Source organism: the organism of the source record quoted next, unplaced genomic scaffold (genome assembly GCF_019419815.1).
Source record: "Pyrus x bretschneideri cultivar Hongxiangsu unplaced genomic scaffold, Pyrus_bretschneideri_v1 Contig48, whole genome shotgun sequence".
In the NCBI taxonomy this organism is placed as follows: Eukaryota; Viridiplantae; Streptophyta; class Magnoliopsida; order Rosales; family Rosaceae; genus Pyrus; species Pyrus x bretschneideri.
In genome coordinates, this window is record NW_025999785.1 from 3,113,181 (window position 1) to 3,132,245 (window position 19,065).

At 38.7% G+C, this 19,065-nt stretch overlaps 4 protein-coding genes across 4 annotated transcripts; all 4 read right to left on the minus strand.

Annotated features, from left to right (window-relative positions):
- Positions 1 to 2,502: 2,502 nt before the first annotated feature.
- LOC103943571 (GATA transcription factor 16) lies at positions 2,503 to 4,438 on the minus strand. Its single transcript, XM_048568579.1, has 3 exons — positions 4,032 to 4,438; positions 3,828 to 3,932; positions 2,503 to 3,219 (listed from the first exon to the last, which is right to left on the minus strand). The coding sequence occupies exons 1-3, from the start codon at positions 4,047 to 4,049 to the stop codon at positions 2,812 to 2,814; spliced, it is 531 nt and encodes a 176-aa protein (XP_048424536.1). The 5' UTR covers positions 4,050 to 4,438; the 3' UTR covers positions 2,503 to 2,811.
- A 1,740-nt stretch (positions 4,439 to 6,178) lies between these two features.
- Positions 6,179 to 10,241, minus strand: LOC103962299 (importin subunit alpha-1b). Its single transcript, XM_048568396.1, has 11 exons — positions 9,870 to 10,241; positions 9,090 to 9,186; positions 8,913 to 9,004; positions 8,695 to 8,826; positions 8,378 to 8,563; positions 8,039 to 8,202; positions 7,877 to 7,955; positions 7,530 to 7,658; positions 7,269 to 7,396; positions 6,803 to 7,180; positions 6,179 to 6,710 (listed from the first exon to the last, which is right to left on the minus strand). The coding sequence occupies exons 1-10, from the start codon at positions 10,077 to 10,079 to the stop codon at positions 6,805 to 6,807; spliced, it is 1,593 nt and encodes a 530-aa protein (XP_048424353.1). The 5' UTR covers positions 10,080 to 10,241; the 3' UTR covers positions 6,179 to 6,710; positions 6,803 to 6,804.
- A 2,235-nt stretch (positions 10,242 to 12,476) lies between these two features.
- LOC103962298 (dnaJ homolog subfamily B member 6) lies at positions 12,477 to 13,698 on the minus strand. The gene is made up of 5 exons (XM_009374991.3): positions 13,519 to 13,698; positions 13,276 to 13,360; positions 13,107 to 13,177; positions 12,942 to 12,998; positions 12,477 to 12,850 (listed from the first exon to the last, which is right to left on the minus strand). Exons 1-5 carry the CDS (start codon positions 13,627 to 13,629, stop codon positions 12,704 to 12,706), a joined length of 471 nt encoding a protein of 156 aa, XP_009373266.1. The 5' UTR covers positions 13,630 to 13,698; the 3' UTR covers positions 12,477 to 12,703.
- Positions 13,699 to 14,463: 765 nt separating this feature from the next.
- LOC103962297 (calmodulin-binding protein 60 B) lies at positions 14,464 to 17,727 on the minus strand. The gene is made up of 8 exons (XM_009374987.3): positions 17,545 to 17,727; positions 17,382 to 17,451; positions 16,967 to 17,019; positions 16,352 to 16,854; positions 16,088 to 16,248; positions 15,790 to 15,990; positions 15,427 to 15,598; positions 14,464 to 15,217 (listed from the first exon to the last, which is right to left on the minus strand). Exons 1-8 carry the CDS (start codon positions 17,631 to 17,633, stop codon positions 14,715 to 14,717), a joined length of 1,752 nt encoding a protein of 583 aa, XP_009373262.2. The 5' UTR covers positions 17,634 to 17,727; the 3' UTR covers positions 14,464 to 14,714.
- Positions 17,728 to 19,065: the final 1,338 nt, after the last annotated feature.

A 19,065-nucleotide genomic window follows, 5' to 3' on the forward strand; every position in this document is an offset into this window, starting at 1 on the left:
TTTTATTTATTTATTTATTTATTTTTCTGGAAAGGGATCTCCCTTTCTCCAAATCTATTAAGTTCGAAAATTTGGAACATAAAAATTTGATCAAATGGTTAAAGTTATTATAACTTTTAAAGTAGACCCTTATTTGTAACCTTTAGATCAAATTTCAATGATCCGAATTACTGAACTTGATGGATTAGGAGGAAGAGATTTAAATAGATCCCTTTCCTATTTTGCTGTTTTGGAATTAGGATTTTTGATCCAAAAGTTAAGTAGCTTGTAATATTTATTCTATTGTTTAGTACGGTATCCTCCTCCCCAACCTTGGAACCTGGATCCTCTCCAGATCCCTAAAAACTGAGCCTAAAGATCAAATAATTTGAACCGTTGAAATTTGATCAAACAGCTATAATTATTATAACTTTTAGGGGTCCCCTGTTTATAGCCGTGAGATCAAATTTCAACGGCTCAAATCATTTGATTCTTAGGCTCAGGTTTTGAGGATTCGGATTTCCAACCTTGAATGAAAAAAAAAGAGACTGGTTGTTTTGAATTAAATGTTGGCATTTTAATTTAAAGTATTAATCTGTGTATGGTGAAATTTTATTGTTGTTGTTGAGGAATAATAAGTACAACTCCATTGTTGGGAAATAATTGAAATGTTCGGGATTAAAGTAGCGTCGTTAAAACCTTGCTCAAAGGATAAAAGCTTCGAGCAAAAGAAAAAGAAAATACCGCACCGACTGTCCTACATATAACCTTTGCAATTAAAATGCCAATCATTCATCTGTCCAAAAATACCTTCCTCAAACTCAAGTCAACAGTCACATTCTAGGACAATGAGAGCATTGTATGCCACACAATTCGATACACCAAATGTTATAATACAAGTGGTTAGATATTTGAAAAAAAAATTTCAAACCACTTGTATTATGCAACTTGATGTACCAAACTATGTTCTCAACACATTAAAAATTTTATCCATTATTTGCTGGAGATTGAAATTGTAAAGGGCTTTTAGGCCAAAATTGTCTATGAGATTGACATAATTCCTCACTTTGGTCCATGAGATTTAAAATTGATAGAATTGTTCCCTAAATTTGTCCACCATTAATCACTTTAGTCATTCCATGACAAATTTTTGTTAAATAAGAAAAAAAAATGACAAAAATACTTGAACTTTTGTTTAATCACTGATTGTATTTTTGTCATTTAGTTCTTCTTTAACAGAGATTTTATATAAAAAAATCAAAATTATTACTTTCATCGGTTTTAAATCTTAAAAATCAAAATGAAGAGACATCAATATCAAAAATCATTTTGTCTAAAAGCTAATTGTAAAGCAAGCAAGCGACATGTACCCAAATGTGGTACACATACAAGTGAGGTAATGCCAATTTGGCCATGCAATTTACAAGAACCCCTTTTGAAATTTGCATCCCTTTCTCCATATATTAAGCGGCAAAGCTGTCAATAAGATGACAAATTGAGAGGACATGAGCTAGAATTGGTATCTGCATCTTTGGGCAGCTTTGTAAGACAGGAAAGGCACCTGCCCTGCTGCCCACATATCAAATCTCAGACTTAAATACTTGGGCCATGCAGGAGGGGGCCGTAGGAAGGTAGGGGCTGGCTGGGCATCATGACCCTTCTATTTACAGGCAGCCCTTAAGCTATGGGCATCACTAATTTCAAATGAGACAGGGTAATTCTGTAATGAACACAGTGTAGGGTTAATTAAGGACTAATATTCAGGCTTACATTAATGCCACAGAATTTAAGATGAACGTTCGGTCGAAAGTGATAAGTTTTCTTCATGGTTAATTTATCTTCTATCTTCAACGGATAAAAATAAAGTAGGATTCTCTTCCTTCCTAATCTTTCTCTCCTTCCATCTCCTTCTATTTAAATGGTTGCAATTACGCCACGTCTACATATTGTTTTAAATTTTTTATATAGAAAATAAGATAAAAAGAAGAATGTAAGATGATAAGATGGAAATGGATGGTAATAGGAGATGAGAGAATCATATTCCGATAAAAATTGAGAGGTTGATCTCCATGTATTCCTCCAATATACCTTCATTCTAGTGAAATGTTCAGTGCAATCTAATCGTAAGCACCAAACGTAACTCAAAGGGTCTATTCCCACTATTTTATTTTTGAAACACAAAAAACACATTCGATTAAAACTCTTGAGCTCCGGTACAGTATCTCGATACAAGGCTATACGAAATGATATGTTTAGAGTTCGTCAACTTATTCCTTCCTTTTAAGCTGTAATATACATGATTGATATTTTGTAATGATCCAAAAAAGATAGTGTTCTTCACACACTTATCTTTACCTCTCATGCACGCTTGCCAGTTTTTCTCTATTAATATTTTTCAAAATCCCACAACTAGAAATTAAGAGGAATGTGTAAAAGGTAGCACCGCTGTCCAAAAATCCCTCAAACATCCAAACATGTAATGTGAGTGTATTGTGGCAAAACAAACATCCAGAAAATGGCCAATGGAAAAAAGTAAATAGTGAATTACTCATACCTCCATTAATATGTACAACACAATCAGAGATTGCACCAAAATACAGGATTGTCTTAATTCCCTAAGAAACCATCACCACCCTCTATTTCTTAGACCTTCCCAAGTTCCTTCCTATTCTTTACTTCCCCTAATGAGCAGTAGCAAGGGTATAATAATCCCCCTTAATCTTAATTAGTAAAACTAACTACCAAAAAAAGACCATCCAAAACTATATTTTGACTCCTTGGGGGGCTTCATTCTTTGCTATAATATTATACTCCACAACTTTTTGTTCCCCATTAACCAAAAACAGAGTGAGATGACATGGCCAGCAAGCACACAGCTGCTTGCTCCACCTCTCCCATCTCCCTCCTCCTCTTTTGGTACCTCCTTTTCTTCTGCACTGGTGGTGTGCCTTGCAGGCACACATCCTTCCCAAAAGCCACTAACTTCACCTGCAGTGACTCACTCAAGTCTGTGCGACCACCACTGCCACCAATTTTGGCTTTTCTGGCAGTGGTGCTAGTGGTGGTGGTGGTGGTGGTGGCAGAAGCAGAAGCAGCAGTGTTTGTGGTGGCTGGGGTGGTGATAGTACTGGTGGTGGTGCTGCCATATGGTTTGTCCTTCTTCCACCTCTTTGGTCCCTTGCACAGACTCACAGTAGGAATTTTCTTTCTGTATCTGATCCCACAAGCATTGCACAGTGACTGAAAAAAAAAAAAAAAAAAAACCACACCAAAATCATTAAACCACACAGATGGGTTTTGCCTTGCAAGAACATATATTTTTAGTAATTCACAGCTGCAGATGCATCAAAATTAAGAAGTATGAACAGAGCCAAATGGGGCTTTTTTTTTTTTCTTTTTTTTCAAAAAAAAAAGAAGAAGAATCAAATGGGTTTTGCTTTTGAGAAAAAAAAAGAGAGCAAAACAACTAAACAAGTAACAGTTTGATAACAGAAAAAGTAGTGAAATCATCAAATGGGTGCAGCAAACAGGAAAAAGACAGCTGCAGAATCATAAAATACAACCAATAGTTGGGACCCAAAATATCAATCTCCAAAAACCCAATTGAAAAGAAGCATTTTTTTAAGAAAATTAACATTGTCTGCAGAATCAGGAGGACCCAGCAAACAAAATCAGACCCAGTTCCCAAAATACAACAAAAATCACCTGGGCTTTTGCTCATTGAGCTGAAAAGAAAGATCCAAATGGTTAACGGGAGTCCCAAAAATCAAAACAAAAAAAAGAATGCTGCAGGAGGAAGCATATTATTATGGACAAATGGTAGGGTGGGTGGTTGGGTCGGGTCTGACCTTGGGGCCAGCCGGGCCACTCCTCCACAAGGGCGTCTCAGTGGCTTTGCAGTCAGTGCAGCACTTCTTGTTCTTCACACTCTTCACATTCATATCCTGAATTACCTGTTTTCGAGTCCAAAAATGTCAACAAATTTTAATGAAACCTGAAAAATGACGGAAACCCCAGAAATCAGAAGCAGATGTAGAAACTAAATCAACTACCTTTCTTCTCAGATTCATTTTATCCACAACAAATCCTGAAAATCTCAAAAGAAGATAGGAAGAAAGAGTGAGAGATTTCGGTTAATGGGGTTTTAGGGAAGCCTAATGATCATGGTTCAGAAAGTAGAGAGGGAGAGAGAGAGGGAGAGAGACATGGATTTAAAGCAAAACACAGATCAAAAACCAGAGGAGTGAGAGTGCCATGCATGAGCAAGAGAGAGAGAGTGACAGAGACACAGTGGTGGTCAGGGGGAAGGGTCAGGTGAAATGAGGATTCTCTCCGGATCCTCTTTGTGAAGATCCCGAATCCTTCAATTACATTCGTTCATTGTATATCGTACGATTAGAAATTATTGTAAAATTGTTTTATTTAAAATTAAATATAAATAGTATTTGATAAAAATTAACAGCATAATATACGATAAACGAATATAATTGAAAAATTCTCAAGTGTCAGGTGGATATGATCGTGAAAGAAAAAACCCTGGCCTAGTTGTTCATCGTGGAAATGTCGAAAATATACCCCACTGTGATCCTCTCGTATGATTCGCTTTTATTTCCTGTTGCTTGCTGGTGGCACTGCGTACGGTAGCCAAATTTCAGGCGCAGGGACAGTCACGTGGCAGTTAAAGAATGCGCCTTGTTCCTCTGTATGGGTTTGCAATACACAGAGGAGGATTCTCTACCCTTCTATTTTCATCCCCTTTAATCCTCTCATCTCACACATTATTTTTTGTCTTATTATCTCTATGAAAAAATCAATATAAGATGTTGACATAGTGTAACCGTGACTGTTCAAATAGAAGGGCATAGAAGGGTAGAGAGATTAGGATGGTAGAGAATCCTTCTCCGCAATACACATACCTATACACTATTACAATAATTACATCACCGTGACATAAAACAAATAACGTATTGTCATGAATTTAAACAGTTATAAAAACATAATAATACGTTATCGTAAAAATATCACGGTGGCATGCCAGAGCGTAAATAGTTTTTTCATGATTTTGGTACTTGGGGGACTCAAATGTGATTTTATTTTTGGGTGAACGCATGTTTGAGATCCACTCCGGATCTCTCAATTACTCAATTTTAATTCTACAGCTCTCGTTGGCTCATCTCACTGGCTCACTTCACAAAATCTCAAAATCTTGAACCGCCCAAATCTCTCTCTCTCTCTCTCTCTCTCTCTCTCTCTATATCTTGAACAGTCTGGATCTCTCGATTCGTAAATTCCTGACACAGAGATCTGGAGTGAATCTCATTCCATGCTTTGGTTACTTGATTTTTTGTGGTTTTGAAAACCCAAAAGAATGTGTTTTGTATGGGGAAACTAGAATCTGACGGTTCCTAACATTCTTCTGGTTACCAAAAGATGAAAGTTTCTAAAGTCAGTGGGGTTCAATGGAAACAGCCACGTAACCATTTGGTGCCTTGGTGGTGGTGCTTGAGGATGCATGCGGCCACAGGCTGCGTGTTGTTCTAGACAGTGGAACACTTCTGAGAGTTGACGCTCGAATGTGGCTTGGCAATTGGCATATAGGCAGTTCCAAGAGGGCCGGATTCCTCCTGCTCCTCAGCCTATAGGGTAATCGTAGCCATTTTCAGCTGTTGTTCTCCTTTCAAGGACCCGTCCTTGAAAGGAGAACAACAGCAGGTCCTTGAAAGGGGAACAACAGCTGAAAACATCACTTCATGTTCAACTTGAATGCGTTAAGTAGGCGACCAATGTTTATACTGAGTCGGAATCAAACTCTACACGAGATTCATAATTACATTACTTATAGCTTCCTTGTTCGTATACAAAGATGATTCGAAATCATCTTTCATTCCAAGGTATAACTTGTTCATGTCCATTCGTTAGATGGCCCAGACCCACCAAAAAAAATTGATAGCAGTAAAAGAGAGGGAGATCGAACCCGCATCAAAGTGCATATGCATAATTGCTTTCTGCCAACGCGAGACATGCAACCCCATCATCTAGTTAACATCCACATTTCATTTTTTACTTCATTCCTACCAAATTAATAGGGTTATTATTAAATTTATTTGAAATTTTACCATACAAAATTCCTTGTGTTAACCTTCGGCATTAACATAAGAAGTAGGATTAACATATTAAGTCCAAATGTTTTTCTCGATCATATTAAAATCTTTAGACAACTTTTAATATATAACCAATAAAAAGGTATACCATCCGGCAATATATTTTGACTCCGACCCAACAACAAATCTGGAACCCGAAAACGGGAAGACGAAGATTCAACAACAGACAGAACCATTAGCAAGAACAGAAATCCTTCGACCGTCGACTACCAAAACAGAGTTTGGGAGTTCCAAAACCACCTGTGATCAACTGTAGTAGACATATGAAACCTAAAACAAATGGAAAGACGAGAAACCAACACAAAATCTTGCTTCATGGGATAATTGACTCGACCACCGGAAATAACGACTCCGAAAAAAATAACTCCGGTTCTTTCCTTTAATCTGTGTTGGTGATGTCCCTATGATCAAAGCCCATGGAAGCCTGAACCGATTTAAACCAGCTGGTTCAAACACCTGAGCCAGCCACCCCCGACAACATTCAACCCTACAACAGGACTCGAACATAACATGAAGCTTGACCTGACCTGACCTGACCTGACTGGATTATTGCCTTGCTGAGGAATGTTTCTGCAATTGATACAATATTACAATTTGAAACATCAACAACACCGTCCACATTCCGAAACATGAAATTATGTAATTTGTGAAAGGTGCATCACCTCTAGCCGAAGTTGAATCCACCAGATGGGACACTTGGAACGTCATTCCCTCCAAAGTTGAACGCAGTTGAAGCAGCATCACCTGGTGGCATTGTTTCATCGTCATCCTCCAACCAATATGTCTCGAGCATCTTTACTGCCTTCTCATAAATCTCTGTATTGTCATGACTCTGCAGAGACTCAATTTTCTCCAAACCATCAGCATCTTCAATCGCCTGAGCATAGAGATTCACACCTCCAGTAGTACCCAAGTTCTTCTCAGCTTCACCAACCTTCAAAATGTTCTCCAGGCCTTCTAAACAAACTGTAACAATTCTAGGATCTGGGCAAACAAGAAGATCACACAGCGGCTTGATACACCCTTGACTAACTAGAAACCTGTCACCGAATAGACAAATTAAATCAGTACAGAACAAAGCTTCATACTTTATCGGTAGTAATAAAGCTAACAAGATTTTCTTTGTACTTTATCTGCTCATGAGAACCACCAGATGTAGCATTTGAGATTGCCCATGCAGCCTCTTTCTTTATATCAAACTCAGCATTTTGAAGCAGATTAACAAGAGGGCCGATTATATTAGCCTCAACTACAGCCTGTTAAATCCACCAAGTAATTAGTACATCAGTACCCCAGATGACATACCTGACAGAAACTCTAAATCAAGTTCTACATTTCATGATTGCACGAATGTAAATATTCAAAGAAATGAGAATATCTTTGCATTACCCGGATCTGTTCCTTGTTTCCGGCTGTGATATTTGAAATAGTCCAGCAAGCTTCCTTCTTGATGCTCTTTTTGTAATTGTTAGTCAAAAGATTTAGCAGACAAGGAAGAGCTTGATGTTGGATTATAACCTACGAAGAAACAAAAGCTCATTAATTCCAAATGCAGAACCAGAAATGTTACAATGGCAAAGGGAAAATCTGTCCTTTATTCCATTAAACTTAAAATTCTATTATTTCGTCATTCTCTATAGGGGCAACCATAGAGAAGGAATAACATACTGGGTCACATATCATCTAGAAACATATGGGAAAACAAGACAACCAAAATGCCAAAGAGCAAACAATACCTGAGTTTGCATATCATCTCCAGTAACAATATTTCCAACTGTGCGGAGAGCAGGAATGAGAACTGATGGAGATGGATGCCTGGAACAATGCTTAGAAAAGTCAGAATTTACAGAACATAACAATAAGGGATGAAATACAAACACAGTACTGTAAGCACTCACATTAAAAGCTCAACAAGCCGGGGGCACACTCCAGATTCAATAACGGCTTGGATTTTGTCATTTGTACCATCAGAAAGGTACGAAAGAGCCCAACAAGCATCAGTCAAGACTTCTTCATCGTTTGAATGAATCAAACGCGCAAGAGCGGGAAGGGCAGGCTTAACCTGCAACAAAAATTTTAAAAAATATATCAAACTACCATTCTTAGTATGGACGCAACCTGAATTAACCTGACATTCTTGCCAAAATATTACAGCAGACTGTACCACCAAAGCCATATAACACCTAAGTGACTAGGTTCAGAATCTTTCAACTTAAACATATCTTTAAAACCCTAACCTGATCAAATGGAGGCTGTGGTTTGCCCCTGCAAAAATTTGACAGTGTCCAAGTTGCGTTTCTCAGCATAGAGAGCTTTGCATTCTCATTAAGCTGTGAAAGCAATGGAAGCAAAGCCCCATTACCAAGTACAAGATCACGGCAACTAGGGGAATCACCAGCAACATTTCCCAATGCCCAAACAGCCTGCAAGTTAAAGATGACAAGGGGAAGGAATCAATGACAGTCAACACTACAGTAGATATAAACTAGACAAGAGCAACAAAATAAACCTAACAATTTGGAGCAAAACCCCAACTGATCTTCCCAAAGTTTACCTGCTCACGAACATCGTCACTCGGAGAACTAAGCAGTTTCACAAATATCGGAACAGCTCCCTGACCAATTACCACCTTTGTATTATCAGATGTCCCAGATGCAATATTTGTAAGAGCCCAAGCAGCCTCAAACTGCAGGAAATTGTATGCAACATTTTTTAGCAGACATAAATAAGAACATAATCAATAACTAAACATTAAAAAAGAAAGTATCATACCTGAAGTTGTGGAAAATCCTCCCTCATTAGAAACTCAACAAAGCGAGGAACGACACCCGCTTGTATGACTTCCTCAATCGGAGGGCTACGTTCTAGCATGTAGGAAAAAAAATCACTAGGCAAGTACAGTCTGCTGTATGAAGGGAAAAAATTGTACAGCCCCAAACGTCTACTCACCAATTGAAAGCAACTTCCTAAACTGGGTTGTTGCCTCAAGCTGCATAGTGCCCTCATCACCCCAAACACCAGCAACCATGGATGGTAGATGCTCTAGCTGTATCAAGAAATATTCAACCACTATTAATATTATCTCCAACACGATGTCAAAACTACCAAAACTTAAAGCATAATTAACATGTTTTACAGGAAAAAAATATATGCATCGATTTTCCTTCATTTCAAACTCTAGAAGTTTTTTTTTACGTGGAACTGCACTAATCAGTACGCAGCCACAAACACGGAACAATAACCTAAGCACAGCTCCGCGACTTGAAAATTGAAACATTCGGAATCCTAAAAAATATTTAAAACTAAGGCAGGACTTGACAAAACAGCAACAAAACAACAGTGATACTAAAGTCTACTAAATAGAAAACACTCACATCCCCAAATGAACAAAATAACTAAGTAGAGTAGGAATTCAGCATGCATCTAACAACCGCTCAAAGGATTAAAACTATTTCTGCGCCGATCATGAACTCAATGATAGCCTACCCACAACTCCTACGCCGATCATATGCATAAAAGTAGCTTCCATTTCAGCTAAACAACGGAATTAAAATTGAATGTAATTGATAATCACAGTAACCAATTAATCAATCCAATCCTAATCCAATAAAACAAAAAGTCACCAAACGCACACATTCATCTTAATCAGTAAAATCCCAATTTAACAACCCCTACAAATCAAGTCAACCAAACCCCCAAATCACCCCAAAATCAAACATTAGGTTTTACCTTCTTATCCAGACCGGCGGAGTGAAGACTGGAGGGCAATTGCTGGGTTTGAATCCCCTCGCGGCGCTTCTTCTGGAGGCTCTCTTCTCTGCGGTTCTTCCTGATCTCCACCATATTGTCCTCCCTCCGACGCCGCCCCTCCTCCGCGTCCACAGCCACCTTGTACCTGTTCCGGCGGACCTCCGCCCTCGCGTTCGGCCTCAACGACATCGTTTCAATCCAAATTAAGAATCCGAAACCCTAGAAGAGAGAGAGAGTGAAGGGGTTTTAGCGAGCAGAGGAGAGAGAAAGAAGAGAGAGAGAGAGTTGGGGAGTTTGGGAGTGGGGTTTGTGTTTATTTCCTATATTTTTCAAGTGAGGGAGGGATTAGAACATCCAGATGGACATGATTTTTATAGCGTAAGCGGAGGAGTGCGAGGGGGATGGGGTTTTGGGCTCGGATCGGCAGGTAATTACGGAGATTGCCACTTGGTTTGAATTTGAAGATGAGGGAAATACTGTCGCTTTCCTTGGTCTTGGTTCGATTGTTCGACGAAGGAAAACGGTTTTTTTCCCATCAAAACCGGCCCCAAACCGGTTCGCTGAGAGTTCTATTTATTTGACGCAACCCACAAAAATGTCTTGATGTCGACCGTTTGATTATTGTCAATTGATTTTATAGTATAATTTTAACTTCCTTTAGTTCATTTTTCGAGACAAATACACATAAAACAATAGTAGTAAGATAATTATTTTTGTAGAAGTAAAAATGTAAGCAGACGCTAAATTCACATGACAGCGAAATGTAATTCAAAGTGTACAGAAAAGAATTAAATTGTTGGGCTAATTTAAGAAAACCAAAAAGAATATGAGAACGACTGAGGTGGCTGACTTTCTTTGAAATTTCTTATAAGGTTAGAATTGTTTTATATGAAAAAATAATTTAATATTTTAAAAACAATAAAAAAAATCACTTACAAGGAAAATAAATAGACGTCATGGGCTTCTCCAAAACGAAGTTTATTGGTCCCGCCAATATGCCCAGGAAAAAAAGGCCCTTAAACAAGCCCAAATCAAATCGAGTAAACTATTATTGATCCACCATACTTTAGGTAAATTATGGGCCTAATAAATACTTTTACACAATTTTTGGATCAACATCTCGCACATGACTTCCTTAAGAATTTGAGAGTTTTAACGAAACACTCATAGTACTATTCACTTTTAATGAAAAACAATATTTTTATTTTTCTGATACTATTCACTACACCTTTATTTGTCATTTTTCATTAAAACTAAAGTTTTTTTCGACTTTTCGTTAGTTTTCCTTATGAATTTTCTATCATTTATATCTTTTAATAAAAATTTCTTTCTATTCTCAAAGAAATTTTTTCATGTTTTATTTCATCTTTTTGTATTTAAAATCAAGGAGTTTCGAACCCAAAAATATAGGGATGCAGATAGGTACCTAGTCACCACAACATGTTTCATTGAATTTATTTTCTATTGTGTAATCAATTTACACACAATAAAAAATAAAATATAAAAGAAAATACAACAACCAAAATTTTAGACCTTATAAGGGCCTCCATTTGAATCTTGCGTAGGGCTCCCAAAATCTCAAAGTCGGCTCTGCTCTTGATATAAACTGATTCTAACTGTAAGAAAGGGTTAATATTTACAAAGAGCTTCTAACTCAAAATATTTAACAACATTTACTCATGCACCTAAAATCCTAAGTTATTTTACCTTTTCTCAATATCGCAACTCAAAATAAGTTACCCATAATGATTAGTATTGATTCTATCGAACTTGCCATGAAAGTGAATTAAACTCAAAATCTCTCACTTATAAGTATAGAAAAGTATCATTAGCAAATCTAGCACACTATATTTTGTATGGTCTAATAAGAACCAAAGGCAATCTCAAACCTACAACAACCACACTTGTGCCAAACAAATATCTCTATTGATCGCCTAGCTAGCGACTGTGGGACTTGGACTTGTGTGTGGTTGTACAACCATGGGTTCAGAGTGTTGGGCACAAGAGTTTCTCGTCATTTTTTTTTTTCTGGATTAGCTCCTTAATGAACAAAAAACAAGGTTCAAAAAAGATGTTGATCGGGCAACAAGTAGAGGCCTAGACTAAGTTTCCAGGTGAGGATTAGGGAGTTATTTTTTTCTTTCTTTTGGGTAATATAATTAAATTAAATTAATTATACATCATATAAATGTGTGCTTATACACAAAAAAAAAATAATAATAATAATAATTATATTGAAATACATAAATTATAATAAAATGACACATAATTATAAAGAATTAAAACACATTTTCTATAAGAGCTGCGACTTAAGTAGAATGTCTAAACGTGGCTAGTCGAGTCTCTAAGCACATCTAGACCCATTCATTAATTCTCAAACGTCTTAAATTAATAAAATTGACAACTGACTAGCGCCTAAACAAGACCTATCACATTGACCGACGTCTTACAATTGTAACACATCTAATCTAAAAAGGCCAATTTAATTAACGCACAAGAGAAGAAACCAGTAAAAGGCAGACGTCAATGTCAACCAACTACATCGAATTACCAATCGCAGTAAACTACAAACAGAAACCATCGAAAGGAATAAAGGAGAATTATTTAATTACCAAATCCACCAACTAACACGAGTCACCACCCACAAACTGGATTTAACCCCCTTAACCTCCAATCACCTCTTAATCCGGGAATTAAGGATTAAATAAAAGTTTAATCCAGTCCAAATTAAAAACGAAAATTAAAATAAAACACAATTGGGTGGGGGATTTTTGAATAAACAACATTTCCTTCACATGATCCGCTGCATCGCGCTAGCAGCGAGACTTGGCACCTCTCGACGCACCTACACGTGGCTTCTTGCTCGCCGTCGGATCCATGTCGCCGAAGTCGAATCCCATCATCCCATCTCCGCCAACCATGTCGTTGAACATCCTCTGGAGGTCTTCCAAACTGTCCCCCTGAATAATCAAAATTGTAATTAGATCCCCCCGAAAAGCATTAATCGCGTTTAAGGAAAGTTGAATGACAAAATTACCACATTCTCCTTACCTGGTCTTTCACGTTGTTCATCATGGACAGCATTTCACCCATGAAATTGCAAAATTCCTGCCGACAAAAGTACAAAAATTCAGGGACATGAAAGGAAACCCAAAAACACTGACGCCATTTTTTTTTTAACGCGCATTCTGTACGGTAAATAATTTTTTAACGCACCTGGTCTTCTTCTTCGAGGGGGTCGTAGAGCCCGGCGTCGTACATCGACCGCTTTGCCTGATCCGAGAGAACTGCGGACAACTAAAACGGCGTCGTTAGCGCGAGAAATTCTAGGCTATTAGGCTTTTTTAACTAACGACGTCGTATGAACGTAAATTCATAACGTTACCGGAGTAAGCCTCTTGGACTTGCTGAAACCGCCGCTTGGCTTCTCCCGCCGCCGTTTGACTTCGCGCCCTATCCGGATGCCATTTCTTCAAATAAAATGAAAAAATAAATAAAATTCACAAGATCAAATTATACCCAAGAAAATTTCCGAAATTAAGCTTTTGTTAGCTTTGATTTGCAGAAAACGGAGGACCCAGAAGATGAATGAGAATGAAAACGGCGGCGTTTGGTGAAAGGGAATTACCAGAGCGAGCTTGCGGTAAGCTGTGCGGATATCAGAGAAGGAGGCATCCCTGCGGATCCCGAGGACGGCGTAGTAGGAAGATCCGCCGTTGGATCCTCCTTCTCTGTCCATCACTCCACACACCCACAAAAACCCTCAACCCACCCAACAAATCAAAAAATCAAAAGATCAAAACAGAGCCTTCAAAATTCAATGCCGAAGAGCTCCAAGAACTGAAAAGCTTCCCGGAGATAAGAAGAAGAAAAAGAGGGAGGCTCTGTGCGTTTCTCTGTGATTTTTTTTTTGGGTGGTCACGTTTGTTTAGAGACGGAGAAAATATCTTGGTTACAGATACGGGGGAGGAAGGTTCGAGAATTTATTTTCATGTGTACGAAAATTGACTCCGTCTGCCGTGCGGCTAGATATTTTCTTCATAATATTCAGAAAAGGGCGTGAAGTTAACTTGAATTACGGCGCTCTGCCATTGGGCTTTGTTTGAAGGTCCAGGCATGTCGGGTTCTCAATTGTGGGATTCTTATGCCTATTTGAAGATGGAATTGGCCCATATTTACTTTCAGATGATGAAAAGCGTTTTTGACGATGCTGGACAACAAAAATATTGCTAATAAAAATGCGTAACGAACAAAAGTTTCATTAGTTTGATCAATGTATTGTACGTTTGCTTTTGCATTTCGCTTGCGTATCTACTTATACTAGCATCTGAAATCATTATGCCTATTCCTTAACAAGCTATTGCACTTCACATGTCATCATCAGTCTGATTCATTAACTCCTGTCTTTTACACTTCACTTCCGCACTTATTGAGTTAGCATCTTAAATTAGTATCGCCCCGCTTCCTTTAACATAGTAGTACACACCATATTATGCTGTTATAGTCAAATAGATTTATTATGATCACAAAAATCTACGCAATTCCTTGCAGTGAAAGTAGCAGCTAAGTAAAATACATAAAGCAGTAATTTTTATTCTATATTTCTTTTCAAAAACCAAGTTTTACATAGATCAGTTTGACACTATGTGGTGTACACTATGATCAACTAACTGCAGAAAAGTAGAACCTACGAACTACTAAGCTTAGCACATCTCGGACTACGAGATATTTTTACCCCTTTTACCTCTAGGTAATTGCTTGCTTTCTAAAGCTAGTAAATAGTAATTAACAAACTAAAACAGAGAACATGAAACTACATTTCTTCTAGTAGTTCAGATACATGGGAGGCCTTGCCATTCTTCTAGCACTCACATGCTTCCTAACGGAAACCCACCATTTAATGGCGGCACGAAGCTTGCACCAGCATGCCTTGGGTTTCCGTCTAGTCCCTGCGTTATGTACAAAAGCGGGAAGAGGGAAATGTGCGGCTTCTGCTTCACTACCTGAAGTGAAGTAGAAGCCGCCTGTTTGTCCCCATATTGGGTTTGCAGGAGACCAAGTTGATGCTTGGACCTGGAAAAGGTTTTCTGTCCCTAAATGACCGGTTGGGAGATTTGGCGCTTGGAAAACACCGAGAGACGGCCAACTGCTTTCTTCATTGTAGATGACGGAGTTAAAGTCCTCCATCGAAAAGCTGTTGCTTCGGAGTTGCATTGGTTGGCTTTGTGCTAGAGAAACCATTAACTGATTGCTGCTGCCTTCTGCTTGGTAGGCACATGAGGTTGAAGCTGATCCATGGTTGAAACCTAGTTGTATTGGGAGTTCATCTGTGAAAAATTACTTGGTTTTTAGTTACTTGGAAAAGCACACGTAAGGCAGAACATGCCATAATGTTAAGATTTCAGAGAGACGGACCAACAGATACTACTAATCAACGACAATACCATCCCTAAGCTGCATTTTATTTTATCAGGTTTCCGATGTGGGACTTTACATTCGTCACCGTATTATACCTTATGCACAAAGTAACATTTACCTTGATGTGTGAACTGAAATTGAATTTGTTGCAGATCAGGGTTTGGACTGGTGAATTGCTCAGCTTGTGGACATGGCAAGGGCCTCGAAAGGCCAAATATAGTTGAAGAATCGACAGGGATCAAATCTCTTACATTTTGATAAGCATGCTGCTTCAGAGTTTCCACCAGCATCTGTAAACATAACCAGGGAGCTCATCAGTTTCTTTACCCCCAAGGAATATTCTAAAGTTTGCTCCATCAGTCATGCAACAATTCTTTGTCTTCGGAACCAAGTTATAGCAACCGAAAAATGAAGGCAGATCAAGAACACGCGTGGGAGATTAGAAAATGCAAAGGAGCTCGAAAATGCATAGTACGCGTACCTTCTGATGCGCGTCGAGTTCATCCAGAGAACAGAACTGGCCATTGATTATTGCCCCTTCAAGCCTGTGGATGGAATTGAACATGAGACTTACATCGTGCTCAGCTCTACGATAGGCATAGCACTTATGGTCATCCAACTTACAGGTCATAGCATGCTCTATGATTGTTTCCCATATCTTGTTCGAGATCCCACCGAAAGCCTACATTTTCGCAGCAGAAAATTAGACAGATATAGATTAAACTACGGGCATAAACTACAGTAGGCACACTGCTCAGCAGAACAAATGATTCTCTTACATTTCGTAGTGAGGATACATCTCTCATGTACAACTGCAGGAACTCCTCCACTGTGCTGATTCCATTCTCGCACAGTCTCTTATGGAAGGCTCCGTCTTTCGCTATCTTTTCCAGGCGCCATATTTCGTCGTTTAGGTTTGGAGGGTAGTGCTTCTTATACACTGAATCAACATTTTCTATGTCAGTTTCATTTAGTTCAATGCCAAAATTGTCTATATTTTAGTAAAGATCAAAGAGTAGTGAGTTAAGTTTTCGTGAACTTACATTCTCCACGGTGATCTTTAACCACAAACGGTTCACTTCTAGCTTCTCTAATTCGTACTTCACTCGAAGATTTGGCCACAGCTCGAGCTGCTAGTCTGAACTTTCGGCTTCTTATCCAGCTCGAGTTGTCAGTAAACATAACATCACCAACAGAACCAACTCCCTCTCTTAGTGTAACATGTATCTCGCCCGTCACTAATGGCCTCTTGCCATCCCTTGCGCGAACAATGTAGTTGTTGAATTCTCGTTCGGTCCAATCCTCTTGATCATCAGACCCGAACTCACCATTCACGACAAGAAGTTCAAGCTTCAGCAAAGATAGGGGACCGGAACGGACTATAGCACCGGTACTGGCATCGACTAGTTCAATTTGAAGAGGCTCGCCATTCTCTGCTTCCACCCTACCGCCTGTGAATATGGTTCCTGCCAGCTTGTTGACAAAACGCAACTGCAAGCCACTTCCTCCAGAAGTACTCCCACTTTCCAGCGACGGCCTGGATACGCTGCGTGTTTATCATGTAGATTATATCAGCAATTGGAATCTTTGATGACTAAGAAAAATTTATAAGACCTTCGTTATTTCATAGAAAACAAACATTTGATCTAAAAGATAACCTTGGAGATGACATGAGGAAGGGAAGAATACCGCGCTCCACCTCCTCTCGCACCTACACACGACAAAGATACATGAACAATGAACTCAAGAAACCTCACCAGGAAACGATTTCGAACAAATTCAAGTTCTAAATGTTAAAAAACAGCGTTTAAACAGGAAAACATGTGTTCTTGTTTTCTATCACAAGAGGGCTAATGAAACCAAACCTAACAGTCAATCCTAGTTTTCATCTTAGCAGCTACTCAACCCGTCTTCTTAATCAAAGTCATTAAAATCGAGGAAACAAAGCAAAATCAAACCTTAAACCTCTGTTACTGCAGAATTATACACAAAAACTACGACGGAATGCTTTCTTAAGCCTCAAGCTTGAGCTCAGATTCATTCGTGCAGACAAGAACGGAGATTTGGACTTACAATTCTCCGTAAGAAGCTTTCCCACTCGCGTTCATTCAGCGTGGCATCTCTCATCACATCCCTAACAACACTGCACAAGCAGCATCACAAAAACCCGAAAGTCAAAAAAACGAATTCAATCAACCAAAAAGCACCAAACTTTCACTCAAACTAAACCACTCACTTCCTAAAAGTAGGCCTCCTTTTGGATTCTGGAACCGGAAACTCGAAGTCCTCGCTTCCCCGGTCGCGAAAATGCCTCTTGGGGACCATCAAAAACCCGCCCGAAAACAGCAGCTAGCAGCTAGTTTAATTTAGTTGAGTATCTGAAAAGCACACAAGATTTCGAACAGCAGCTAGCTTCTGTGTCCTTAAATATATAATCTTGGTTTGACCTTTTGATTGCAGAAGGTACAAGGAAGGTTCTTCGTACAAACCATAAACACGCCAAACCTTGAAAGTCAAGGCAAAGATTAGCTCACGCTCTAAACTAACAAGAACCCAACATTTGAATTAGGATATTATTAATTTTAGGTAGCACCAAAGTTGCATCGACTTTTATGTTAGGTTTGATCGATGACTGTCTGTATTGTTTTGTCTCATTTTTTTTTAAGGAAAAAGAGAAAAGAACAAATATTTTCAAGATTCTCAGGCATTGGAATTTCAGCTAGATGACTAATCAAACGCGTCCTGATTGAAAAGTACTAAAAAAATCACAGTATATTCCAATAGATCCAGGACAGAAAGCTCCGTGTGTGTGTGTGACCGGATTTAGAGAGAGGAGAGATTTTTCCGTGTTCATGAAACACGACCCGGTACATTTTTCAAGTGTCCCTCCTGTAGAAAGTTGGGGGAAACAGGTGATGTGGAGCACGTGTACGTGTAATCATTGAATTTCACATGTGGTTCAACCTACTTTAATATTATGAAGAAAATTAGGGTTTTTACATAAAAATAATTTGCAATATAAGGAGTAACCAATTTCTTATAAACTCTTGAATGGTCTGGTCTCTCGCCGACATGAGACTTTGTCCTCACATTCTCACACCTCCAATTGTATTATGACGTATGATGTTCCGGATCCTATTCTAGATACATTGAAAAATTTCTCGAAAGAGTGAGAGCGAGTTCACGTGGATAGAGACAAAACAAAGAACAAAGCGTGTTTAGAGTACTATTAGATGGTACGAAGGTTGAAAGAAGTTGCAGAAATTACAAATTTTCCATAAGTACGCGTTTGTTTATCATTCTTAATGGTGATGGAAGCAAGATGTGGCACTTTAAGCAGAACCCCATTTCTCAGAATTTGACCTGAAATTTCATGTCAACTTCGACGCAACACCCGCAAGATAGAACTACGCGCTGATACATCGATAACATGTCAACAAGTCGCGTTAAACAAATATTTGTCAATGTTATTGATAACTTATCGAAACCATGTCTAACAACTTGAAATTATAATTATCTGCATGCAGCTTCCACTAACTTCAGTATGTCACAATCTTTGTCTGTCCACATGTGAAGGGTTGATTTTTATTGCGAGCAGAAAGCAGAAAAGAGAAGCAAAAGATTATAAAAAACTGAGTCTTCGAGTGAGACTGTTGAGGCTTGAAGGGTTGTTCACTTGATTGACTTGGTGGTTGGTGGAGTTTGCACGATGCAGGTTCTGCGAAACTTTCCGGGAATCTGGTTTTCCGGGAAAGTT

Excerpts from the sequence above, each read along its gene's own strand:
- LOC103943571 (XM_048568579.1), bottom strand. Across the intron at positions 3,220-3,827 it reads GTGGCCCGGCTGGCCCCAAG|TCACTGTGCAATGCTTGTGG; the intron begins GTCAGACCCGAC and ends TTTTTTTTTCAG.
- LOC103962299 (XM_048568396.1), bottom strand. The coding sequence starts at position 10,079 with ATGTCGTTGAGGCCGAACGCGAGGGCGGAGGTCCGCCGGAACAGGTAC. Across the intron at positions 9,005-9,089 it reads TAGGAAGTTGCTTTCAATTG|AACGTAGCCCTCCGATTGAG; the intron begins GTGAGTAGACGT and ends CCTACATGCTAG. Across the intron at positions 7,181-7,268 it reads GGTTCTCATGAGCAGATAAA|GTTTCTAGTTAGTCAAGGGT; the intron begins GTACAAAGAAAA and ends ATTCGGTGACAG.
- LOC103962298 (XM_009374991.3), bottom strand. The coding sequence starts at position 13,629 with ATGGACAGAGAAGGAGGATCCAACGGCGGATCTTCCTACTACGCCGTC. Across the intron at positions 13,178-13,275 it reads AGTCCAAGAGGCTTACTCCG|TTCTCTCGGATCAGGCAAAG; the intron begins GTAACGTTATGA and ends AGTTGTCCGCAG. Across the intron at positions 12,999-13,106 it reads CCCTCGAAGAAGAAGACCAG|GAATTTTGCAATTTCATGGG; the intron begins GTGCGTTAAAAA and ends TTTTGTCGGCAG.
- LOC103962297 (XM_009374987.3), bottom strand. The coding sequence starts at position 17,633 with ATGGTCCCCAAGAGGCATTTTCGCGACCGGGGAAGCGAGGACTTCGAG. Across the intron at positions 17,452-17,544 it reads AGGAGGCCTACTTTTAGGAA|TGTTGTTAGGGATGTGATGA; the intron begins GTGAGTGGTTTA and ends CTGCTTGTGCAG. Across the intron at positions 15,599-15,789 it reads AACTCGACGCGCATCAGAAG|ATGCTGGTGGAAACTCTGAA; the intron begins GTACGCGTACTA and ends TTATGTTTACAG.